Below are 27,143 nucleotides of genomic sequence, written 5' to 3' on the forward strand. Positions count from 1 at the left end.
TGGGCAGGGGCCGCAGGTTAACACGTGTGGTGGGGGGCGAGTGGGGGGAGACAAGCCGGGCTGCCAGCACCGCCCTGAGAGGCGGCCAAGGGGGCCGGTGCGAGCTCGGGCCGTGTCCAGGCCGCAGCCCCGCGGCGCCCCCTAGTGGCGCAGGACGCTCCTCGCGCTGCCGGGCCCCCGCCGGGCTGGCTGCCCCGCGCGCCCCTCCCGCCGTCAGGCAGCAGCGCGGGCAGCCTCTCCCGCCGGAAGCGAGCCGGGCCTCGCGCGTGCGGCAGCCGGAAGTGGCGGGTGCTGACGTGTCGCGCGGCGCCGGGAGGAAGGGAGCCGGGCCGGGCTGTGCGGCCGCGATGGAGGCGCTTTATCACCAGACCAACAAGTGAGGGAGGGGCCGGGCCGGCACGAGGCCCCGTGGCGGGCGAGGGTGGTTCCGCGGCGGGCGGCGGGTGAGGGGGAGCCCGGGGCCGGGCTGAGGCGTCTGTGGGGCCGGAGTCCCAGTCCCGTCTCCGGAGCCGCGTTCAGAGCCCGAGCCCGCCCCGGCCGTGCGGGAATCCCCGCCCCCACCGCCGGCGGGCAGCCACCTCTGGCGCGGAGCGTGTCGCGGCTCAGCCCCGGCCCGCTGCGAGGATGTGAGCTTCGCGGGGTGGGAGGGGAAGCAGGCGAAGGAGACTTCCCCAGGCGGGAAGTGGGTGGGTGCCCATCAATATTAAAAAGAGAACAGGAGCACTGGGGGCACCTTGGAGACTAACACATTTATTTGAGCATCAGCTGTAGCCCACGAAAGCTTATGCTCAAATAAATGTGTTAGTCTCTAAGGTGCCACAAGGACTCCTGTTCTCTTTGTGGATACAGACTAACACGGCTGCTACTCTGAAACCCATCAATATGAAGGACATGGGAAGTGCCCTGGGCTCTCTAGTGTCCGGAACCTCATTTTTTACTTTTCCTCCAGAATTTCTATCTCCTGATTTGCAGCAAGGGACAAAATGAAGTCGCGCAGGAAGCGTTAAAAGGATGTTAGGCTAGTTATTTTAGAGTGAATACATTGCCCACCACACCACGTCCAGGGTGCAGCATTTCAGCTGACGTGTTCTAGTGGTTGGTGTTTATGGCATAAGTGGTATCAGCACAATGACTCTGGAACGCTAATGAATGGTGTCCTAGGAATAAGTGCCAACAAATGAATAGCTTGTCTTGGAATTGGCATAACTCAGAAAGTTTAGGAGGAAGAGGACAACACAGGAATTACCTGAAGTCTATGTAGTCTGGTATTCTGTCTCCCAACAGAGACCAGCACCAGATGTTTCAGAGGAAGGTGCAAGAAAACTTGTAGTGGGCAGATGTGAGCTAATTTGCTGCCCATGGTATTGTGTTAGTGTTTTTAGTATCTATACATAATAATTTAACTGTAGTGTCAAAATTTAAATAGTAGTTTTACAGTAGTGTTGTCTTTCTCTTTGTAAAATCCATGGCTTTCTGGTTGCATTATTATATTCCTTTTGGAAATGGGAGCAAGGGTAGATAAGAAAGATTGGTTTTAATCTTGTGTATCCTCTTTCCCTTATCAACGAGCATCCATGTCCTTGAAATACACAGGACTTGCTGATATTTATGTAGCTCTTTTAAGGAAGGAACAGTGTCTATTTATCTGTTTAAAAACAACAACGAGTCTGGTGGCACCTTAAAGACTAACAGATTTATTTGGGCATAAGCTTTCGTGGGTAAAAACCTCACTTCTTCACATGGATAGAGTGAAAGTTACAGATGCAGGCATTATATACTGACACATGGAGAGCAGGGAGTTACTTCGTAAGTGGAGAACCAGTGTTGACAGGGCCAATTCAATCAGGGTGGATGTAGTTCACTCCCAATAATAGATGAGGAGGTGTCAATTCCAGGAGAGGAAAAGCTGCTTCTGTAATGAGCCAGCCACTCCCAGTCCCTATTCAAGCCCAGATTAATGGTGTTAAATTTGCAAATGAATTTTAGTTCTGCTGTTTCTCTTTGAAGTCTGTTTCTGAAGTTTTTTTGTTCAATGATAGTGACTTTTAAATCTGTAATAGAATGACCAGGGAGATTGAAGTGTTCACTTACTGGCTTTTGTATGTTACCATTCCTGATGTCCGATTTGTGTCCATTTATTCTTTTGCGGAGGGACTGTCCGGTTTGGCCAATATACATGGCAGAGGGGCATTGCTGGCACATGATGGCATATATAACATTAGTAGATGTGCAGGTGAATGAGCCCTTGATGGTATGGCTGATGTGGTTCGGTCCTCTGATGGTGTCGCCAGAGTAGATATGGGGACAGAGTAGGCAACGAGGTTTGCTACAGGGATTGAAACACCCAGGAACCAATCCCTAGCACAAAGGAACCCCTTTCCCAACTGGGGCCTCTGGATGATACCATAATGTGTAGAGTATAAGTGTATCTGTCTCAAGATTTTACTGTTGGAAAGCCCTAATGGATACAACACAAAACAGAGTGGAGTTATTACTAAAGCAGTTTACAGAAACCAGGTGGATGTTCGGAAGTATTTTGGAGGAGAGAGAAGTTTGGTGAATATAAATTGGCAGGAATGCAGATAAAAATTGGTTATTTTTATTAATCAAAAATTGGGTTTATATAAATAAATAAAAATTTAAGACTGGTCTTACAGGTTTAGAACAGTTGTCCGTCTAGACCAGTATCCTGTCTTCTGACAGTGGCTGGTGCTAATTAATTCAGAGGGAATAAACAGAACAGGGTAATTATCAAGAGATCCAGCCCATTGTCCAGTCCCAACTTTTGGCAGTCAGAGGTTTAGGGACATACAGAACATTGTTTGCATCACTGGCCATCTTGCCTAATAGCCATTGATGGACTTATCCTCCATGAAGGTATCTAATTCTTTTTTTTGACCCAATTATACTTTTGGCCTTCACAACATCCCCTGGCAGCAAGTTCCCCAGGTTGACTGTGCATTGTGTGAAGAAGTACTTCCTTATATTTGTTTTAAACCTGCTGGCTATTAATTTCATTAGATGACCACTGGTTCTTGTGTTATGTGAAAGGATAAATAACACTTCCTTGTTCGCTTTGTCCACACCACTCATGATTTTATAGACCTCTGTCATATCCCCTCTTAGTTGTCTCTTTTCTAAACTGAACAGTCCCAGTCTTTTTAATCTGTCCTCATATGGAATCTGTTCTATATCCCTAATCAATTTTGTTGCCCTTCTTTGTACTTTTTCCCATTCTAATATATCTGTTTTTAGATGGAGTGACCAGACCTGCATGTAGTATTCCAGGTGTGGGCATAGTGACATTATGATATATTCCCTCTCCTCCTGGCTCATAATACGCTCTTAGCTTTTTTGACTGCCGCTGAAAGCAGATGCTTTCAGGAAACTATCCACAATGATGCCAAGATCTTTCTTGAGTGTAATCAGCTAATTTAGACGCATCATTTTGTATGTATAGTTGGGATTATGTTTTCCAGTGTGCGTTAATAGTAACGCACATTTATCAACGCTGAATGTCATCTGTCATTTTGTTGCCCAGTCGCCCAGTTTTCTGAGACCCCTTTGTAACTCTTTGCACTCAGCTTTGGACTCAATGCAAAATTATTCAAGATAGTTATCTGCAAATTTTGCAAAATTTCAAATTAAATTTTAAATAACCTTATGACAACCTATGTTAAGGCCTAAATTTACTCTACTCTATTAAAATAAAATCATATATGAAGTAATATGTTTGCTGGTGAAGTTTTAAAGAAAGTGAAACAACTGAACTGCAGAGTTTGTGCTAAAGAGGCTTTTGACACCCAGTTGCCTCTTCTGCAGATGCAGAGAGAGGATTCTTCATTTCACTTTCTTCAGTTCATTTCAATGACTAGTTTATTCAGAATTGAGAAACCATTTGGGAGATGAAAAAAGCAGGAAAGCTAGTTTTTCTTTTCCAATCTATTAATAAAATGAGGTGAGAAGGGGGTGAGGTCTGCTTCTAAAATCTTGAAGTACATGGTAGTCAGAAGCAATCAGTTCAGGTCACTAACTACTGATAATACTTTCTTTGTTTAATAAGGCATTGGTTTTAAATGCAAAACATATTATGATAAACTTACTTTTTTATGCATTCAGCACATTTAAGGTAGTTTTATTTAACTAATAAAAACAATTATTAGGCCCTTTAGAACAAGGTGTTTTTAAGGAGAGACTTGAAGAAGCTCTGATGTTGTGTGGCGTCTTAATTGCCTGAGACCAGTTACTATGTCCAATATCCCTTAGGCAAAATTTTCATATATTCTGAGGCCAGAAGGTGACAGTGTGATAATTTAGTTTCACGTGTATAGCACAGGCCATAGAGTTTCTCCAAAATAATTCCTGATTGAGCTGTAGCATATATTTTAGGGAAATATCCAATCTGTATTTTAAAATAGCCAATGCTGGAGAATCCATCACAATTCTAGGTAAATTATTCCAATGGTTAATTACCCTCATTGTTAATTACACCTTATTTCTAATCTGAATTTGGCTAGCTTCAACTTCAAGCCATTGGATTGTGTTATACCTTTCTTTGCTAGATTGAAGAGACCGTTATGAAAGTTTTGTTCCACATGTGGGTCCTTATACATTGTGATCAAGTCATCCCTTAACCTTCTGTTTTTCAAACTAACTAGATAGGAGGGGCTGAATCACTGTAAGGCCTGCTTTCTAATTCTTTAATCATTCTCGTGGCTCTTCTCTGAACCCTCTCCATTGGATTGTGAATACCAGAACTGTAAACAGTATTCCAGTAGCAGTTGCACCTATGCAATACAGAGGTAGTGTAATCTCCCTACTCCATTTTACTGCTAATAAATGTCTAATCTGTCTATCTCTGGAGGCTAAACTACTAAAAGACACACTGACCTTTGGCATCATATTATATGTTCTTCCATATTCCTGAAATAGCTGATCTGTGATGCTCCTAACTGGTTCCATAAGCAAGCTAGGACTTTGGACACAGTTACTCTGAGCAACGTTGGAATTTAGGGATGTAAAATAGTAAACGATTAACTGGTAAGCATTAGTTTTACCGGTTAACCCCCAGCCCGTGGAACTCAGTATTCCAGATAATTTCTTCTTCCCCTAGCTCCAGAGTGTTCCCATGAAACCAACAGCTGAACGAGGACTAGATCTACTGATTCAATTCTCCGAATGTTTAAGAACACTTTTCAACGTCCATAAAGCCACAGTCCACAATCAAGGAAGAAGGTCTTATTGGTTAAAAAAAGACCTGGTTTCGAGAGGAAGTGAAGGAAGCAATGAAAAGAATATATAACAAATGGAAGATTGGGAATGTTGATAGTAACAAATATAAATCAGGATTGGATGATTGTCTAAAACATCTCCTCTAGGAACTATTTTGAGGCTGTTCTCTGACCTGTGTTATACAGGAGGTCAGATGGTCACAATGGGACACTTTCTTAGATTCATAGATTCCAAGGCTGGAGGGGATCACTGCGATCATCTGGTCTGACCTGTATAACAGACCAGAAAACATCCAATCTTGATTTGAAAATTTGTTTTCCTCTTAGTGGGTACAATCTGGGCTCCATTATATATGTTTTTTCCAGCGGTGCTGAATGGCAGAGCAGCAATTCTCTCCTTTGACAGCTAGAGCTTTCTTGTCCTGTTTTTGCCCTTTGTGATCCTCTGGCCTAACATTCTGAGTCTTTCCAAAACAGGTCTTGCTGTTGGCAAAACTAGTGGTTCCCACCATACCACTCACATTGTTTGTTTTGGATGTGGTTCTTGACACATACAAGGTAACTGTATTGGCTCACTTTATGGAATGTATAAAGTGAGTGGAATCTGAATGGGGTCTCGTTTTACTCTGTTACAGGGATCAGCAACCTTTGGCACGTGGCCCAACAGGGTAAGCCCCCTGGCGGGCCGGGCCGGTTTGTTTACCTGCTGCATCTGCAGGTTTGGCCGATCGCAGCTCCCACTGGCCGTGGTTTGCTGTCCCAGGCCAATGGGGGCTGCGGGAAGGGGCGGCCAGCACATTCCTTGGCCCGCGCTGCTTCCCGCAGCCCCGTTGGCCTGGAGCGGTGAACCGCATCCAGTGGGAGCTGTGATTGGTTGAACCTGCGGACGCGGCAGATAAACAAACCGACCCTGCCCGCCATGGGGCTTACCCTGGTGGGCCGCATGCCAAAGTTTGCCGATCCCTGCTCTATTAACTTTGAGAAAATGTTCGGAAAAACCTTTGTCAATTCAATTGGATTTTTACTCTGGTCTTTACACCTTAAAAACTGCAGTGACAGGTACATATTGAGAGGGAACTTTGGCTTCTGGACACTTAAGGTCTTCTTTGTGCCCTCACACTCTTAGGAAATGCTGTATGGTGTTTGCATTAGAATATGGAAATCTAGTTCCCTTTCTGAATGGTTACTAGTTTTGAATGTTACATTACACTATATGTTTAGTATTTCAAGTCTGCCACTTGTTTGTACTGGAAAAAAAAAATCTTTCCTGATTCAGTAGCTGTTGATTGACTCTAATTCCCATTTCTTCCCTCTCTTCCTTTGATAGGCAAGTCCATGAGGTTCAATCTTACATGGGGCATCTGGAGACCTCCGACAAGCAGTCAGTGCACTGTAAGTTAACAACTAAATACGGCAACGCAACTATTGGTGTGATCTAATGCTCTTGGGTTGGGTTTCCTATTAGCATTTAAACTCAGATGCTTTAAGAGTCCATTAGCTGTTCTTAGTGAAAGGAGTTCAGTCTTTGCAGTCTGGGAATGAAGCAATGGTCCACATCACAAAACTAAAATCTAATTACCCAGTTCGGTTTTATGTTGGATTTAAATAAGGCCAGGACTTTCCGAAGGGTGGGTCAGAAAAAGACACGAACACTAGTATTTTTTCAGTTAAGTTATCCTGCATACAGCAGCTTTCCCACTATCAAAATCCTCATAAGGGAGAGTTGATGTTTGGTATGGTTGTCCAGATCTGACGCTGCAAAAATCTGGAACAGAGGATGCCAAATATTTATGTGAATGGGATTGCGTCAAGTTTCAAATTGTTTACATTTTATATTGGATTGTTAATCCCTTGTAATAGCTTTTTAAAATAGTAAGATCTGACACAGGCTGATAGATGTATGTAATTTTGCTTTTCTGAAATAGAACATAAGAATTGCCAAAGTGGATCAGACCCATCGTTCATCTAGTTTTCTGTCAGGGGCCATTGACCCACAGAATAAATCAGTCACAGGCCACACACAGCCCCACAGGGGGGTGTGGAGGCTCAGGGCTTACCCTAGGCTCCAGGGTGGGGCCAGAAATGAGGGGTTCAGAGTGCAGGAGCAGGCTCTGGGCTGGGGCAGGGAGTTGAGGTGTGGGAGGGGGTGAGGGATCTGGCTGGGGGTGCGGGCTCTGGGGTGGGGCTGAGGATGAGGAGTTTGGGGTGCAGGAGGGAGCTCCGGGCTGGGGCTAAGGGATTTGAAGTGCGGGAGGAGCTCAGGGCTGGGGCAGAGGGTTGGGGTGTAGGTGGGGATGTGGGGTCTGGTAGGGAGTTAGGATGAAGAAGGGGGGGTTCCGGGTCAGAGTGTGGGCTCTGGGAGGGAGTTAGGGTGCGGGAAGGGGGTTTCAAACCTGGGGCAGGGGGTTGGAGTACGGGGGGGTGCAGGCTCTGGGAGGGAGTTTGGGTGTGGGAGGGGGCTTAAGGCTGGGGTGCGAGTGGGAGGTCTGGGAGGGAGTTAGGGTGCAGAAGGGGGTTCTGACCTGGGGGAGGGGGTTCAGGATGTGAGGTCCAGCCGGGCGGCACTTACCTGAGGCAGTTCCCGGGCGGCGGCGCAGCGGGGATAAGGCAGGCTCCCTGTCAGCTTTCCTCTGGCTGCTAGTTTAAACCTCAGTCAACACCTTTTTTATTTTATGTGCCACCGTCTGCTTCCATTTTGATTAAAGGAGGGGCCCCATTCCAAAATGTATAATCTCTTCCTTTCCCCAGAAGCACCCTCTGCCTAAGAAATTGAAACCCCTTTTCTCTGCACCATCGTCTCAATCACACATTGAGATCTGATATTCCCTTTGCCTAGCTGAACCCGCATGTGAAATTGGAAGCATTTCAGAGAGATCTACCACAGAAGCCCTGGACCTAAGCCTTCTCCCTAGTAGTCTCAATTTAAGGAATTAATTCAGGGAAGGCCTATGACCTGTGTTATACAAGAGGTCAGTCTAGATGATCACATATGTCCCATCTGGCCTTAGAAACTGTAAACTTAGCTGCCAAAAACCTCTTCTCTTACATCTTGATGATGGAGGTGAATTTCCTGACTATTACACTGGTGTTACAGATTTCAGAAATAAATGTATAGAGTTGATTTCTGCCTCTGCAGGTGAGCATGCACAAACATACAAACTTGTACTTGAGAACTTGTTCTCAGGAGAAATTACGCAAATTCAGGTCCTGTTTGCTTTTCAGAATTTAATCTGTTCCAAGTTTGTGGAGGAGAGGAAAAATCCAGGGTTTGTTGCTATTTTTTTAAATGATAGTAGTATCATCATTACGCCAGTAATTATATAATTAAATTAGGTTGATGTGGGGCCAGGATTTTTCTATTTGTAAAACAATAAATACACTGCTCCATAAATCCAGTGAAGCATACAGCACACATTGTTGTGAACTTGAGGAATTCTGGTCTTTTGGCTGAAGAGCAGGTCTGGAAGCTGAGAGATCTGGTCTTATTCTCTGTTCTCTCTGTATACTCTTAGGCAGATCTCCCTCTGAGCCTCCATTTCTGCTTTTGTAAAATGAGATATTAGGTTAATTAACCTAATATCTTCCAGGAATGGTCTGAGTCTTTGAGATCCTTGGGTACAGAAGTGCACATTTTATTGAACAATTGACACAGGGTTCACTGAGCCGAACATGCAGGCTCATTTTCTTTGTCTTAGTGTGCTCTCTGTTTAATTTCAGATGTTTTGAGGCTGTAGTATACAATGGACCAGATTTTTAAAGGTATCTAGATGTCTAACTCTCATTGTTTTCAATGAGTTAGGGTTAGGGAGTTAGGCACCTAAATATCTTTCAAAATCTGGACTAATGTGTCTCCAGTTCCTTCAGACAGTGCATTGTATATTTAGTCTCTTCCAACAACTTGTTTCCTCTTTTTTTCTTACAGTGGTAGAAAATGAGATTCAGGCAAGAATAGACAGGATATTCAGCAACCTGGAACGCCTGGAGATTCTGTCCAGCAAAGAACCTGCCAACAAACGGCAGAATGCCAAACTGTAAGTGCGCGCTTTCCTTTGCCTTCCATAGCACCTTTCAACAGAGGATCTCAACTTTGCAATATTGAGCCTCCTTATCTCTGTCTTATCGTTATAGTACCCATTATGCCTCTGGCGTTTAGGGCAGCAACGAAGCTCGCCCACTCCTGTCTGTTTCAATGGTTCACCAGCTGTGCCCCAGGTTTTTCAGCTCAGCTTCTACAGCTCTTGACCATGTTGTTTTTAGGCGGCCTCATTTTCGCTTGCCTTCAGGTGTCCATCTGATTGCTGTTCTGGTGATGGAATCAGTTTCCATCCAAAGCACATGGCTAATCCATCTCCAATGCCTTCTGGTAACGATGATGCTCATATCTACTTGACTGCACTGTGTGAATGGTCTTGGTTTGAGATTGTTCTGAGCCAAAAGATGCGGAGGATTTTTCTGAGGCAGGTTGTATGGAATGAAGACAGTTTGGACATGTCATATTTTGTCATTCCCAATGTTCTGCACTATAAAGTAGTGTTGAAAGTACTCGGTTCTGATAAATCTTGAGTCTGGTTTTGGTGTTGTATTTTGATCATTCCCAGACTGCATTTAAGCTCCTAAAGATGTTCCTGGCTTTATTGATTCTGTTTCTGATGTCCTGGTTTGTTCCATCATCCTGACTGCGGCGGCTGCCCAAGTCTGTGAATGTTTCTACGTTGGTGAGAACGTGATCCTCTATCTGGACTGGCGATGGTGAGGCTCGGTTGATTTTCAGTCCGATTTGCTGGCTGAATGTGTTGTCGGGTTGTTGTTTTTCTTGTATATGATGTTGGGTATGTGATAAGCTTTTGACAGCATTCACAGGACTAGCCTATAGTGCATTCTGCAGGCATATGGAATCCCGCTCTGTATAATCAACATCATCAAAAGCTTCTATTCCAACTTTACATGCAGTGGAGATCACAGTTTTGAAATCAAAACAGGAGTACATCAGGGTGTATCATGTCTGCAATCCTCTTCAACATTGCCATCAACTGGATAATGTGGTGTACAACAGAAGATATGCCAAGAGGCATCAGATGGACACCCTTCTCATCCCTTGAAGAACGGGATTTCGCAGATGATCTCTATCTTATAGATGGTGGAAATTAGGTATAGAGGTGAACCGACTTGCCCAAGGCCATACACCAAGTTGGTATCAAAGACAGCAATAGAACCTAGGACTCCTGTCTCTGTTCTGTTCTGTACTCCACAATCCTGTCATGCTTAAAAAGATCTGTGTTCTTCCATGAGAGATTTAAATGACCTTCGTGGGGTTGGGGAAGAGAATGACTTAACGCTTCGAATTCATATTACTTTATTGCCCAGTTTTCAAACTTAGGCACCAAAACTGTTGGTCATATTGGCATTTAGGTCCCAAACACTTGTTTTAGACACCATAATGCGAATTATGTGCTAGTTTGGCTGGCTGCCTCATTGTAGGCAGACCAATTTGAAAAGTGTGCTATCCATATGTCTTAAAATTTAGGTGAGTTTATAAATGGTGAGGAACACTTTGGGGTCCTGCCTTTAGGTCAGTGCTGATATGAAAGAGAGACTTTTTTCCCCACTTAAATCTTTCTCCTCACTCCCTAAGAGTCATGCAACAAATGGTCTTAAGGGAGGCACCTTCTTCAGAATGCTGTCCAAATGGTATGTTTCAAAACAGGCTGGTTGTTAACCTTCCTCTTACTGTTACCCTGAGATCAGTATTTTTCTGAGATATAACCTAAATGTGGAAGACTTCTGTAAGAAATTCTCCTCCAATTCAAAGGCCTCTGTTCTTACCCAGTTGATTTGGTGGCTTTCCTGTGATTTGTGGTCTCTCAAGTTTTTAATTTGAAAGAGTTACTCTTGTTCTTAATTTTTCTGCTCGTATAATGGTAATGAGAAGCATATTTCATGTCTGATTCTAGTCAGAAAATTTATGTTCTATAAACCTTGCCTCACACTTCACTCCAGTGCTGCTCTTCAACCGGTAGGGAACTTTGAAAACCCTAGCCTTAGGGAGAGGGCTTTAATAAAAGTTAGGCATTTTCAGAACCCTGTTCCATTTCACTAATTGTGAAATCATAGAATCATAGACTATCAGGGTTGGAAGGGACCTCAGGAGGTATCTAGTCCAACCCCCTGCTCAAAGCAGGACCAATCCCCAACTAAATCATCCCAGCCAGGGCTTTGTCAAGCCTGACCTTAAAAACCTCTAAGGAAGGAGATTCCACCACCTCCCTAGGTAACGCATTCCAGTGCTTCACCACCTTCCTAGTGAAAAAGTTTTTCCTAATATCCAACCTAAACCTCCCCCACTGCAACTTGAGACCGTTACTCCTTGTTCTGTCATCAGGTATCACTGAGAACAGTCTAGATCCATCCTCTTTGGAACCCCCTTTCAGGTAGTTCAAAGCAGCTATCAAATCCCCCCCTCATTCTTCTCTTCTGCAGACTAAACAATCCCAGTTCCCTCAGCCTCTCTTCATAAGTCATGTGCTCCATCCCCCTAATCATTTTTGTTGCCCTCCGCTGGACTCTTTCCAATTTTTTCACATCCTTCTTGTAGTGTGGGGCCCAAAACTGGACACCGTACTCCAGATGAGGCCTCACCAATGTCGAATAGAGGGGAATGATCACATCCCTCAATCTGCTGGCAATGCCCCTACTTATACAGCCCAAAATGCCATTAGCCTTCTTGGCTACAAGAGCACACCGTTGACTCATATCCAGCTTCTCGTCCACTGTAACCCCTAGGTCCCTTTCTCCCGAATTGCTTCCTAGCCATTCGGTCCGTAGTCTGTAACAGTGCATAGGATTCTTCCGTCCTAAGTGCAGGACTCTGCACTTGTCCTTGTTGAACCTCATCAGGTTTCTTTTGGCCCAATCCTCTAATGTGTCTAGGTCCCTCTGTATCCTATCCCTACCCTCCAGTGTATCTACCACTCCTCCCAGTTTAGTATCATCTGCAAACTTGCTGAGAGTGCAGTCCACGCCATCCTCCAGATCATTAATGAAGATATTGAACAAAACCGGTCCCAGGACCGACCCTTGGGGCACTCCACTTGAAACCGGCTGCCAACTAGACATGGAGCCATTGATCACTACCCGTTGAACCCGACGATCTAGCCAGCTTTCTATCCACCTTATAGTCCAATGATGCATCTGGAGTCATGGGCCGAGAAGTAAACAAGAAAAACTGTTCAATTCCTACCTTCTAATTTCAGATAGATTTTTGGTTTTAAATGCTAGTCTGAAGGCAGTCTAGTCAAGGAGCATGCCTGAGACAGTTCAGGGGTCTACTTCTGATTTTGCCACTGACCATGTCTAAATCACTTCTCTGTTTTGCTGCACAACTGAGGATCAGTCCAACAGTCATCAGCACTTGTCAAGTATCAGGGGGTAGCCGTGTTAGTCTGTATCTACAAAAACAACAAGGAGTCTGGTGGCACCTTAAAGACTAACAGATTTATTTGGGCATAAGCTTTCGTGGGTAAAAACCTCACTTCTTCGGATGCACTTGTCAGTGCTCTTGTGAGAATTACGTCACTATGATCTCGGGCACAAACTATAACGTAGTCGAGGAGATGCCAGTGCTTTGACGGTGGGTGTCTCCAAGATGTTTTCAACTTTTCCTTTTGTCGGAAGAGAGTGTTCGTAATAAGTAGTTCAGGTTCAGCACGCTTGGTCAGGAGCAGAATTCCATTTGAATTGCTTTTGCCAACTCCTTCTTTCCCGATTGTTCCCTTCCACAGGTCTGAGTCTCGTCCCACACGTGCATTGAAATCTCCCAGAAGGATGATCTTGTCTTCTGTAGGGGTCTCCAATAAAATGGTTTCCAACTGAGAATAAAAATCTTCCTTTACATTCTCAGCAGCATCCAGTGTTGGTGCATAGGCGCTCACAATAGTTGCCTGTTGATTTTTGGTGAACCTCAATCTGAGTGTCATCAACCGCTCATTGATGCCAACTGGTACCTCGGAGAGGCACCTTACGAGCTTGTTCTTTATAGCGAAGCCCACTCCATGCAATCGGGGTTCATCTATAGATTTTTCCCTTCCAGAAATAGGTGTATTCTCCTTTCTCCTCCCTCACCTGTCCTTCATCAGCTCTTCTAGTTTCGGACAAAGCAGCAATATCAATGTTAAACCGACTCAATTCACGAGCAATAATGGCTGTACGTTGCTCTGGTCGGTTGCTGTTTGAGTTGTCCATCAGGGTACATACGTTCCAAGTTTCAAAGTTGAAAAGTTTCTTACATTTTCGACTGCTGAGGTGGTGATGCTGCTGGATGCAACTATCCAGCGAGGAAAAACAGAGGCAAGGCTATTTTTAGGGTACCTTTTCTAACCCCTTCCCATGTAGGGTGAGCAGGGTGGATCCTAAAAAGGACTGCTCAGTCATGGGTGCAGCTGCCGAGATGCTCGACCCGCCTCAATCCTCGAGCAAGACGACTGTATCACACACCCACTGCGTGTGTGTCGGTCTGTAACTAGGAACTTCCAGATTTCACTGTCCTGTTCCCGTCACCACTCGCCAATTGCCCTCGGACTTTTGACTTGTGCAATGTTATTTTTTTCCAAAAACTGGAAGATGCCTGTGCGGGACTTCTTTTAAAGTGGGGAGACTGGTGCACAACAGTCACCACACTACCCTTGACAGATAGAGGGCTTGAAACCAATGGCAGGGGCACCATGACGATTGGAGATCCTCTATTTGCTGCAGCCTTCATTCACCTTCACAGCCGTTGTAACATTACACAAGTTTCACCTCCATTGTGCAGTTATCCTCCGTCTGCTCTGCCGTTAGGGACTTCTTGGATCACACTTTTTCTGGAACCTCGCCCTTGACTGTTCTGCCATGGGTGACCCTAAGGGAGTACATGACTCCAGGCAACAACCCTCTCAGGGTCATTGAGACACGCAAGCCTCTCCACCACTATAAGGTGGTGATCCATGGAGACGGAACAACTCAAGAACAAATGGTGGACTGAGAAAGCGCAAGAACTCCAACATCTCGCAGACATCCACAATACATCTGGTTTCTTTAGTGCCACCAAGGCTGTTTATGGGCCAATTTGCCATGGTATGAATCCTCTTTGCTCTAAGGATGGAACTACACTGCTGAAGGACAACGAAGCCATCAATTCTCGCTGGAAAGAACATTTTGAAGATCTCCTTAACCGTAATTCTAAGGTTGCAGATGAAGTCCTTGAGCAAATCCCTCAACGACCAGCTAGGGATGAGCTCGGAGACCCTCCTAATTTGTATGAGGTACACAGTGCCACCAAGCAGACGAAGAACAATAAGGCAGCAGGTCTAGATGGGATCCCCACTGAAATCTTTAAAGACAGTGGACCAGAGCTAATTCGGCAGCTTTACCTGCTTATCCTTAAAATCTGGATAAAGGAGGAGATACCCAGTGAAATGAGGGATGCCCTGATTGTCACCCTCTTCAAGAAAGGGGATAAAGTGGATTGTGGAAATTATCGTGGTATCTCCCTCCTAGCCATTGGAGGCAAAGTTCTGGCACGGATCCTTGCAACTTGCCTTCTGCCCCATCAGAAGAAATTTTACTGGAGTGACACCATGTCGTGGAACTGTGGATATGATTTTCACAGCACGGCAGCTGCAAGAAAAGTGTTGGGAGCAAAACCAGCCACTATACATGGCTTTTATTGATCTAACTCAGGGGTAGGCAACTTATGGCATGCGTGCTGAAGACGGCACGCGAGCTGATTTTCAATGGTACTCTCACTGCCTGGGTCCTGGCCACCGGTCCGAGGGGCTCTGCATTTTAATTTAATTTTAAATGAAGCTTGTTAAACGTTTTAAAAACCCTTATTTACTTTACATACAACAATAGTTTAGTTATATATTATAGACTTATAGAGACCTTCTAAAAACGTTAAAATGTATTACTGGCACGCGAAACCTTAAATTAGAGTGAATAAATGAAGATTCGGGGCACCACTTCTGAAAGGTTGCGACCCCTAATCTAACTAAAGCCTTTGATTCAGTGAATTGCCGTGTCCTCTAGACTGTACTCTCTACAATTGGATGTTCTGATAAATACATCCATGTCCTAAAATTGCTTCACAACATGAAAGTGACTGTTCTGAGCAGCACTGGCTCTCAGAGTGAACCTTTCAAAGTACAAACAGGGCTGTATCATCGCTCCAACCATGTTTGCGGTTTTTATTGCCGTCATTCTTTACCTAGTTGCTGGGAAGTTTACAGCTGGCATTGAAATCATTTACGGAATGGACGGAAAGTTGTTCAGTCTTAGCAGGCTAAAAGCCAAGAGTAAGATCTCCACAACATCTACTGTGGAACTTCAGTATGCTGATGACAACGCAATCTTTGCCCACTCTGAGAAAGATCTTCAAACTATCTTGAATGTGTTTGCCGATGCTTAGGCATGTCTTGGTCTCACTCTTAATATCAAGAAGACTAAAGTGCTCTATCAGCCCTCTCCAAATGAGGTATTACATGCCCCATCTATCAAAATCAATGGAGTGGCACTGGAGAATGTCAATCATTACCTTGGAAGTCATCTTTCATCCAAGGCAGATATTGATGCAGAAATTCATCATCGCCTGAGCTATGCCAGTGTAGTTTTTTCTTGTTTACGGGCCCAGGGTTTTTGAAGATCACGACATTTGAACAAACACCAAGCTTCTTATTTATCAAGCCGTTATTCTCCCAACACTGTTGTGTGGGTCCGAAACTTGGACAACCTATAGACACCACTTGAAAGTCCTTGAGAGGCACCATCAACCCTGCCTTCGTAAGATTCTGAAGATCAAATGGGAAGACAGGCGCACCAAGATTAGTGTCCTGGAAGAGGCAAAGACCACCAGTATCGAGGCAATTATCATCCGTCAGCAATTCCGCTGGACTGGTCACGTTGTCCGGATGCCAGATAATCGCCTCCCAAAACAGGTCCTGTTCTGTCAGCTGAAAGAAGGGTACCGTAACGTGGGTGGACAACAGAAGCGTTATAAGGACTTAGAAAGGGATAGATGATGATATCATATTGCCTCTATATAAATCCATGATACGCCCACATCTTGAATACTGCATGCAGATGTGGTTGCCCCATCTCAAAAAAGATATATTGGAATTGGAAAAGGTTCAGAAAAGAGCAACAAAAATTATTAGGGGTATGGAACAGCTTCCGTCTGAGGAGAGATTAATAGGACTGGGACTTTTCAGCTTGGAAAAGAGACAACTAAGGGGGGATAGGATAGAGGTCTATAAACTCATGACTGGTGTGGAGAAATTAAATAAGGAAGTGTTGTTATTTACTCCTTCTCCTAACACAAGAATTAGGAGTCACCAAATGAAATTAATAGGCAGCAGGTTTAAAACAAACAAAAGGAAGTATTTCTTCACACCATGCACAGTCAACCTGTGGAACTCTTTGCCAGAGGATGTTGTGAAGGCCAAGACTATAACAGGGTTCAAAAAAGAACTAGATAAATTCATGGAGCACAGGTCCATCGATGGCTATTAGCCAGGGTGGGCAGGGATGGTGTCCCTAGCCTCTGTTTGCCAGAAGCTGGGAATGGGCGATGGGGGATGGATCACTTGATCAGAAGACAGGATACTGGGCTAAATTTGGTCTGACCCAGTATGGCCGTTCTTATGGGTGTCGGTAGCAGGGCAAGGGGTGGTTTAGTGAGATTCTCAGCAGTTAGATGGGAGATGAGTGCGGTCTATAGTTTTAATGAAAGGCAAGTGAAAGTATCCTGTTAGATGGTGTCATATGCATAAAAATGGAGATTGTAAAAGGGTTGGAAGTATAAAATTTAGCAGTGTGTAGAGCAGGTGTAGGCAGCTCCTGTTAAATACAGTGCAAAGGCAGCGTGCAAGTATGTGTTATGAGCATATTGAAGCATTGCTCAAAGAGGGCAGAGTGTAGGTTGTGTGGGTGTGTAACTTAAGCAGATTGTATTTCTTGGTTTTCCCATGTTTGCTGAATTTGATATTCTGGAAGGGCATGAGACACCTCTGGGTAACTTTTACTCTGCATTAACAATGTTTTTTGTCAATGAATTTTCCTTGGGGTTATTGTCTTCCTCTCATTGATTCTTTCCAGCCGAGTTGACCAGCTGAAATATGATGTCCAACACCTGCAGTCAGCACTGAGGAACTTCCAGCATCGCCGTTACAATCGGGAGCAGCAGGAGAAACAGCGAGAGGAGCTCCTGGCACGCACTTTCACAGCTAATGTAAATATCCCTTGCTCTAGAACCGGGGGCAGCCAAACATTAAGCCTCCTTTATATCAAGGTTTGGGGAGGAGATGGAGTGGAGGATATAGGATTAGACCATAAAGCAGGCATGGGCAAACTATGGTCCACGGGCCCTTTTAATCAGGCCCTCGATCTCCCGCTGGGGAGCGGGGTATGGGGCTTGTCCCACTCCAGCCGAGGAGCAGGGTCGGGGGCCGTTCCATGCAGCTCCCAGAAGCAGCGGCATGGCCCCCCTCTGACTCCTACACGTAGGAGTAGCCAGGGGGCCCCACGCTGCCCCCACCCCAAGTGTCGCCCCCGCAGCTCCCATTGCCTGGGAACCGCAGCAAATGGGAACTGCAGGGATGGTGCCTGCGGATGGGGCAGCGTGCAGAGCCATCTGGCTGCGCCTCCATGTAGGAGCTGGAGAAGGGACATGCCTCTGCTTCCGGGAGCTGCTTGAGGTAAGCGCCACCCGGAGCCTGCCCCCCCGAGCCTTTCCCCGTGCCCCAATCCTCTGCTCCAGCCCTGATCCCCCTCCCGCCCTCCAAACCCCTCGATCCCAGCCCGGAGCACCCTCCTGCACCCCAAATCCCTCATCCCCAGCCCCACCCCAGAGCCCGCACTCCCCAGCCCAGAGCCCCCTCCGCACCCTGAACTCCTCATTTCTGAGCCCATCCCGGAGCCCACACCCCCAACCGGAGCCTGCACCCCCTCCCGCACCCTAACCCCAATTTTGTGAGCATTCATGGCCCGCCATACAATTTTTATTCCCAGATGTGGCCCTTGAGCCAAAAAGTTTGCCCACCCCTGCCATAAAGTGTCTGCTGTGAGATGACACAAATGTTTGTGAATGTAGAAAAGGAAAACACTGGGTTTGGATGTAGGGCAATATTTTAAAAGCAAAGCCAAAAGTGTTAAATGGCAACCACAAAAGAGAGAGAATTTCTCTAGAAAGAAGCTCCCCTGTTGTGCTTTTTGTAGTGGGGATTCATAGATCACTGTGATCTAACCTGACCTCTTGCATAACATGAGCCAGAGAGCTTTCCCCAAATAATTCCTGTTTGAACTAGAGCAAATCGTTTAGAAAATCATCCAATCCTCATTGAACAGTTTCCAGTGATGGAGAACCCACCGTAAACCTTGGTAAATTGTTCCTCCCTGTGAAAAATGTACAGGTTATTTCCAGTTCAGGAATATGAGAGTTTACGTAAGCACTCCACAACAGCCACCCAGACAGGCTTTGAAATGTCCTTTAAGAACAGCATTTGAGCCGCAGTATCCTTGGAAAGTGGTATCATTTAACAGCATTTTACTCACCTCAGTGCCAGGGACTGCCAGTTATTTCTCATCTGTCTGGGGTAAGATCGTGCAGTTGGAAGAGCCTTTCTGCGTAGTTTTAGTGCAGAAGCTTTTCTGATTCAAACAAGAATTAGGTGGAAACAGGCTTAAGTTTGACTCTGGGGTCCCCTACCTGCCTCTGCCGTAAGCATAACTTTCTTGCAAGATGGCAGCTGCCCTTTAGAGTCTCAAATGCTGCTTTGAACGTTAAATACAGTTTAGTTCTTAGCTGCTACATGGTGAGAATCTACCACCGTGTGAACACACAGAGAAATTCTGCTCTGAGCAACATAGTTAGATCAAGCTTCCAGTTTTCTGCTTCTTCTAGCCCAGGGCCAGTAACTTTTTTCAGACAAATAAAATACCGTTGATTTTCTTGTCCTCATTCACTATTGTAAAGGGAGGTCAAGCAAAATAGGCCTGAGCCGTTAAATTTTCATGACAGTTGTGCCAAGGCCAATGTAAATGCACCTCTCGAGGATTTAGCTTTTTGATTGGCCACCCCAAAGTTATAGATGGTTGTCCCATTGAAGAATGCCAACCTGTAATGTAGTCTGTTTTTAAAAGTTACAGTTTTGGGTGCTATGACTTCCATTGAGTTCCCCTGCAAATTCTTGTATCGTTACAATTGTATTTTCCTAACATTGGTTTTTCTCTCCCTGGTTTTGTGAAAAATCTGCAGACGAGGAAACTGACAAAGAGTAACACTAACACTATCTGTACAAAGGGCTGTCAGATGCAAAATGTAAACTGGAATATGGAGAGATTATTTTCCTCTAAACTTTTTCAGTTACATGTTCAGTGAGACTTTTAACAACAAATTTTAAAAAACAAAATTCAAGGTGTCACCTTTTAAAGCTTTGGCCTGTCCCTTTAATTCACAAATAGATAAAATTCTTACTTCAGCTGCTGCCACAGCACTTACCCTTTGGGACTTTAAAGTCCCTGAACATTTGATAGCTTATGATCTACATAATTCTGCATTTTTCTGTTACCCATAGTATCTTATGCAGTTGTGTTACGCAAAAATGTGTGAGATAAGTATATAACCAAACTGAATCAAGCTCTTTAGGATGGAAAATGGGACTCTTGAAAACTATAATATTGTTTGATTCCCAGATATTTAAATTTCATCTTTATGTTAAAGCTTCTACTGCACCATCCTGTAGAAATAATGTGATTTTATATCAAAGGGGTAGCCGTGTTAGTCTGGATCTGTAAAAGCAGCAAAGAGTCCTGTGGAACCTTATAGACTAACAGATGTATCGGAGCATGAGCTTTCTTGAGTGAATACCCACTTCGTCGGATGCATGTAGTGGAAACATTCTTCCCATTCCCACTTTTTACTGTGCCACAAGGGATACTGTTTATAAAAAAGGATGGGAGTGCATGATCTCTGTCATGGCTCACTGCCTATTGCCTGGCTTGATTTTAATCTGCCCTATGTCCAGAGAAGATAGGATTCATAGATTTTTTTTTTTTTAATATATTTTTTAAGGGGTCAGAAGGAACTGTTGTGATCACCTACTCTGACCTTTCCCACAACAGGCCCTAGAATTTCACCAAGTTATTCTTGTGTCAAGCCCAGAACTTTCTGGTTGGATGTTTCTTGCTAAAAGAGCTGTTCTAGCTCAGACTTAATCGATGAGTCCTAGAGCAGTGTGTTCCAATGGTTCATTATCGTTGCTGCTAAAAATTTGTGCCTTTGTTCTAGACCAGGGTAGACAAACCTTTTGGCCCAAGGGCCACATCTGGGTACAGAAATTGTATGGCGGATCATGAATGCTCATGAAATTGGGGTTGGGGTGTGGGAGGGGGTGCGGGCTCTGGGGTGAAGCCAGAAATGAGGAGTTCAGAGTGCAGGAGGGGGTTGGGGGGTGGTGAGGGCTCCGGCTGGGGGTGTAGGCTCTGGGGTGGGGCTGGGGATGAGGGGTTTGGGGTGTGTAGGAGGGTGCTCTGGGCTGGGACTGTGGGATTCGGAGGGTGGGAGGGGGATCAGGCCTGGGGTAAGGGGGTGGGGCACAAGGGGTGGCTCAGGGGTGCAGGCTCTGGGCAGTGCTTACCTCAAGCAGCTCCTAGAAGCAGCAGCATATTCCCCCTCCAGCTCCTATGCGGAGGTGTGGCCAGGCGGCTTTGCTATGCGCTGCCATGTCTACAGGCGCCTCCCTCGCAGCTCCCATTGGCTGTGGTTCCCAGCCTATGGGAGCTGCGGGGGCGGTGCTTGGGGCAGGAGCAGTGTGTGGAGTTGCTCTAAGCAGTCCCTGACCCTGCTCCCCGGCTGAAGCGTCGGAGCGGGGCAAGCCCCAGACTCCACTCTCCAGCAGGAGCTCGAGGGCCAGATTAAGATGGCTGGCGGGCCAGATGCGGCCCGCGGGCCATAGTTTGCCCACCCCTGTTCTAGACTGAATGTCAGCTTCAGTTTTCAGTCATTACATCTTATGTCTTTGTTTTTTTTAAAGAGCCCTCTGCTATCAGAAATCTTCCCCACGTGGATACTTACAGACCATGATCAAATGACTCCCTTGTAAATCCCCTTTCTGCTCTTAGTGGTAAATTCAGTGCTCCTTATTGTAGTGCCCTACTCTACGTGGCCTTAAAGTGGAGGTTTCAAAAGCACCCAACTTTAGCCTGATTCTGCTCCCTTTTGGTCAGAGAGCAGTTAGACCGACTCTGATCTCTTTGGACAACCCTTCCCTCAAGCACTGTCAGCTTAGGCTCATCTGAACCAATTTCTTAGTGTTGATGCCATCATATTTGTATAGTTCATTCTCTTCCAAAGAAAACAACTTCCCCCAAGATTTCCCCCCCACACCCTGCTCATTTTTTGTCTCTCCATTCTGGATCAAACAGTCGCCTAGGGGGTTGGGGGAGGGGGAGCGTGACTCAGCAAGCTGGAGAGGTAACCACGAAACTGCATTTCCCCACAGGACTCTGACACCACCATACCGATCGACGAAACATTACAGTTTAATGAATCCCTCCAGAATGCCCATCGTGGCATGGATGATCTTATTGGCAGTGGGACCAGCATCCTGTATGGGCTGAGGGACCAGAGAATGACACTAAAGGTGGGGCATCCCTTTTACCAAAAAGACCCCAAGTTTCTTCATTTATGGTGACCAGGCATAATAGACACCCCTTGGTTTGTTTAAACCCAGCACTTCAGGTTCAGAGTGCCGGGCAACAACAGTCCTGCACTTCAACTGACCTGCAAGTTCAAATCTTGAAATTTGTTTTAGGCAGCAACAGACAATAACTTGAAATAGCTTTTTGAGATAGGATGCGACACGAGGAATCAGGCCCCTAGGTGCTACTCTGAAGCTGTGCTGTTGACTAACTATGGGGCGTTGATCAAGTCACTTGCTCTTTCTATCTTGTCTACCCATCTGTAAAATGGGGGAAATAATGCATACCTTATAGATGGATTCTGAGACTAAGGCCTTGTCTACACCAGAAAAGTTTTGCTGGTATAGCTACAGCAGTAAACCCTTCTAGGATAGATGCAGCTTATTTGCCTGTGTAGCTTTTATACCTGTTCCATGAGAGACATAAGCTATACCGGCAAAAGCACTTTAATGCCAATATAAGTGCGTCTACATTATAACTTATTCTGGCATAGCTATGTTTGGAGGTTTAACACCCCCCCTCTCCCCAATGAACATAGCTATGTCGGTATATGTTTTATGTATAGACCAGGCCTTAATGTCTGGAAAGATCTTTCAGCTACTTATATTAAGGTTGCTATAATGTAATTGTCTTTTTTTTTTTTTTGAGATCTCTGATAAAGACGCTGTCTCAAAGAGCCAGCACATGTAAACATGTATCCCTGTCTGAATTTCTGTATGGAAAGGAGCCGTATCTCTTGATGTCCCTTGATCAGTAGGGCATTTTGCCCTTATTTTAAAGATTGTTTCAGGCTCTGTTCAAATGTGACAGTCAGCAGCTCAAAGATACAGAATTAACTCTTTCATGGGACATGAGAGAGAATGTGTTACCTAGGGTGGTGGTGGAATCTCGTTCCTTAGAGGTTTTTAAGGTCAGGCTTGACAAAGCCCTGGCTGGGATGATTTAGTTGGGAATTGGTCCTGCTTTGAGCAGAGGGTTGGACTAGATACCTCCTGAAGTCCCTTTCAACCCTGATATTCTATGATTCTGTGAATGACCAGAGGAACCTGGGCCGGTGCCGGTGCAGAGCGGGGGCGCTCAAATGTCTCATTTGAATCCAGAAGGCATCAGCATGGTATTTCTGGGTTAACATTTTAAGCTTTTACATGTACAAACTTATATTGTGACAGCTTTCAAAAGTCCCAGCTAAATGTGGGGAGAACTGCTTAATTGCCTTCTTAAATGTTTTGACATTGCTTCCTTTGGGGGGACTGTGTGCCTCAGGCTGTCTATTGAATTACCATTCACCTCTACATCACTGAGTCACATCCAGCCCAGGTCAGTAAGAACCTAAAATTGTTACTATCTGATGGCTGTGCAGTGCTCATGGTCTATCTGATTTCCAGGAACCAGTGTTCACATCACCAAAAACACCATCAGACTTTGTCATGAATTGGCCCTCTTGCTGGCATTCTGCTCAGATAAACCAAGAACTAGAGTGACCAGACAGCAAGTGTGAAAAATCGGGACGGGGGTGGGGGGCAATAGGAGCCTATATAAGAAAAAAAACCCAAAATCGGGACTGTCCTTATAAAATCAGGACATCTGGTCACTCTACCAAGAACTGAATGAGCCACGGTGATATAGCTCTTCTCACCCTGAGAGACATGCTCTCTCCAGGACTGAGGCATATTGACACAGAGACATGTTCGGAAAGCTCACATTGCTGCTAGCTATACTAGGCTTTTTCTCTGGCAGACCAGAGGACTCAAAGGGTGTTGGTACTAAACTTTTTTATTAGGCTTGAATTCTTGCACTCACAGTTGTAAATAAGACTGGTTTTGTGGCCAAACCTTGAAAGTTCCCATCCTGGCTTTGAAGGAGTCTAGCCATAATGTGCTTACCGGCTGAGGAAGTGCCACATCTCAAATTTGCAAAGGGTGAAAGTGCTTGGGAGCAGTTTACAGTAACTCCTCACTTAACATTGTAGTTAGGTTCCTGAAAAGTGCGACTTTAAGCGAAACGATGTTAAGCAAATCCCATTTCCCCATAAGAATTAATGTAAATGAGGGGGTTAGGTTCCAGGGAAAAAAATTTTCACCAGACAAAAGACTGTATTATATATATATATATGTAGGGGGGGATAACTCAGTGGTTTGAGCATTGGCCTGCTAAACCCAGGGTTGTGAGTTCAATCCTTGAGGGGGCCACTTAGGGATCTGGGGCAAAATCAGTACTTGGTCCTGCTAGTGAAGGCAGGGGGCTGGATTCAATGACCTTTCAAGGTCCCTTCCAATTCTAGGAGATAGGATATCTCCATTAATTTATTTTATTTTATTTTATTTATACACACACACATATACACACACACACACACAGAGTATAAGTTTTAAACAAACAATTTAATACTGGTACACAATGATGATGATTGTGAAGCTTGGTTGAGGTGGAGGAGTCAGAGGGTGGGATATTTCCCTTATTGCTAAATGATGAACTAGCAATTGGCTGAGCCCTCAAGGGTTAACTCTCTCACTCTGCAAGGCAGCAGGAATGGAGGGAGATATGCACATTTCCCTTAAGTGCACTGCCTTGCTAATTAGATCAGCTTTCTGAGACAGCAGCTGTTGCAAGCTCCCTCCGTCCTGAGCCCTGCTCTATGGAAGATGGGGTAAGCGGGGTGCAGGAGCAGGGGGGAGGGGGACACCCTGACATTAGCCTCCCTCTTCCTTCCCTCCCCCCCCCCCAGCACAGCAAGCAGGAGTCTCAGGAAACAGCTGCAAGGCAGAGGGCAGGAGCAGCACATGGCAGTGGGGGAGGGACACAGCTGAACTGCAGGCAGCTGCTGCACAGGGAACTTAGGGGAGCTGATAGGGGGCTGCCGGTCCACCGTGGTTCCAAGCCCCCACCAGCTAGCTGCAACGGGCTGCTCTTCCTGCAAGCAGTAGACAAAGCAGGCGGCTGTCCAACGACATTAGAAGGGAGCATTGCACAACTTTAAACGAGCATGTTCCCTGATTGATCAGCAATGAAACAACGTTAACCGGGACGACTTTAAGTGAGGAGTTACTGTACATAAATATCTAGTGTCTTTTGTTTTGGTCTCAGCCCTTTTCCTGTCTGTGCTGCGGATGGCAGGAAGTGGGTTGGACTCATGAATAGGAGTGGCCCTGGGAACATGGTAGTCTCAGCTAGCCTACCTACAGCCTTTTCTGGCCGGTCTAACAAGAACGACCACCAATGGGCTCACTTTTTCCAAGCAAGGCAAAACTATATACGTCTCTGGGTTCTGCTGCTTCTGTTTTTTCTGATGCAGCAAGGATTCTTTGAAAGAGGCTGAAGTGTTCTAGGCTGCTGCAGAGGCAGACGGAAGGTTGAATTTGAAAGTGAAGTGTTCCCAAATTGTAATGAGTCTCATGAGGTGGGGAGGGGGAATTTTACTGGTCTCAGCAGCTGGGAAGAAGAAACTAATTTCAACAAATTGGGCAAATACCAGTGCTGCTGTGTACACAAGTGATAACGTTGGTATCTGTTGCAATATGCAGTTCTGTTTATTACACAGATGGTGGGGAGTAGTAACGGTGGCCGGTTCAAACCTGGCTAGATTGGTTACTATCAGATGGCTGTTTCAGTCTGTCCAGTTCAAATCCAAAGCTGCTATCACCATTGTCAGTAATTGTCACCCTTTATTCCCTTTACACTTCCTCACCCTTCAGTCCCGCAGAGCATACTGCCATCATGCAATGGTGATGATCCCCAGTGGGCCAGTTACTACTCCCCCCTGGTTCCAGGGCTCTCCAAGAGTTTAAATTGGTGGCTCTTTCATGTAGCTGTGAGTATGGGGGTGTGGCTGGTGCAGTTCAGATACCCCCACACCTGCCCCTTTAGAATCATAGACGATATGGGTTGGAAGAGACCTCAGGAGGTCATCTAGTCCAACCCCCTTTAGCAGCAAGAGGGAGTCCATGGGACATGCCAGGCATGGTGCAGCAGGTTGCAGGCCCTCTTCTGTCTCCTCCCGATCCTCTTATTGAGATTCTGGGTGCATTTCTCACACACCTTTTCATTTTTACACACCTTGTCAATGGCCCCATAAGTCTTGAGACCTTGTCAGCCTCCTGGCGTTGGCCATCCATAATCTAGGAGGAAGGAGCTGGATGAGGGAGGCATGTCTGACTGTAAAAGCTTGCATGTATTTGTTAGATCGCGTATCTGGGTCACCACCCAGAAGTTCTCTGACATGGTTCCCTTAACATCATCTTGGAGCAGCAGACACTGTCTGAGGTCCTCAGTGTGGTGTCCCCTTCTGGATCCTTCATTCTGGACCTTTGATCTCACTCCTGTTCTTGATCTTTGTGTCTCAGTTGATTCCCAAGTGTCCTGTTCCCTCTTGAGTGGTGAGAACTGTTGGTCCGTGGGGAGCTCCATCTCCTATGTGGAGATCAATTAGGCCGGCACCTGCCTCCAGAGCTAAAACATCCTTAACATGATATGAGAAGTGCTGAGACACAAAGCTAATGGTTTTTTTTTTTTTTTTTTTTTTTTTTTACTCCTTGTCACTCTCAGGGCACTCACAAAAAAATCCTAGATGTTGCCAACATGCTGGGCTTATCGAACACCGTGATGCGACTGATTGAGAAGCGGGCTTTCCAGGACAAATACTTCATGATCGGCGGAATGCTCTTGAGCTGTGTGATCATGTTCCTTGTGGTGCAGTACCTGACGTGAGCTGTAATTCGAACCAGAGGAGAAAACCGGTTGGATGAAGACAGACTGCCCTCCCCAAATGTACTGCCTAGTTCATTGTGACCTTTGGGTTAGTCCTGCTCTGTAAACTGCAGCGTGCGCCAAGTGACACTCAGATGTATGGGCCATGCAGAGGAGAGCAAATGTGGCCGAGGATGCCATAATTGGAAATAGAAGCCCAGCCTTTGATGTGGTTAGCCCGTTGCCTGTATACTGCAGACTCTAGTTACACAGGAGCCAGGCGCAATGAATATTTCTGATCAGCTCTACTACTAGGAATGGTTGTGATAACCTCGGTTTTTTTATTGGGGAGGGAGGGGATGGAGGAGATAAGAACTGTAAGGAAAAATGTGATGTGCCTTCCCTGTGCTGGGGGTCTCTCTGTGTTATTTTCCACATGCAGAAGCCTTGTGAGGAAAGTAATAAACCCTACAGGGGCCTGCCCTGCAGAACATACACGCA

The 27,143-nt window shown here is 45.6% G+C and overlaps 1 protein-coding gene across 3 annotated transcripts; it reads left to right on the forward strand.

The window, feature by feature from the left end:
* The first annotated feature begins 231 nt into the window (after positions 1-231).
* On the forward strand, positions 232-27,143 carry GOSR2 (golgi SNAP receptor complex member 2). Of its 3 annotated transcripts, none has more exons than XM_034755918.1 (6): positions 232-376; positions 6,559-6,623; positions 9,154-9,262; positions 17,358-17,490; positions 21,761-21,901; positions 26,502-27,143. In XM_034755918.1, the coding sequence occupies exons 1-6, from the start codon at positions 348-350 to the stop codon at positions 26,661-26,663; spliced, it is 639 nt and encodes a 212-aa protein (XP_034611809.1). In that variant the 5' UTR covers positions 232-347; the 3' UTR covers positions 26,664-27,143. The 3 variants fall into 3 exon arrangements, with proteins under 3 accessions (XP_034611809.1, XP_034611811.1, XP_034611810.1); XM_034755919.1 differs by lacking the exon at positions 232-376 and adding an exon at positions 4,633-4,802; XM_034755920.1 differs by lacking the exon at positions 21,761-21,901.

This window comes from Trachemys scripta, chromosome 23, assembly GCF_013100865.1.
Source record: "Trachemys scripta elegans isolate TJP31775 chromosome 23, CAS_Tse_1.0, whole genome shotgun sequence".
NCBI lineage: Eukaryota > Metazoa > Chordata > Testudines > Emydidae > Trachemys > Trachemys scripta.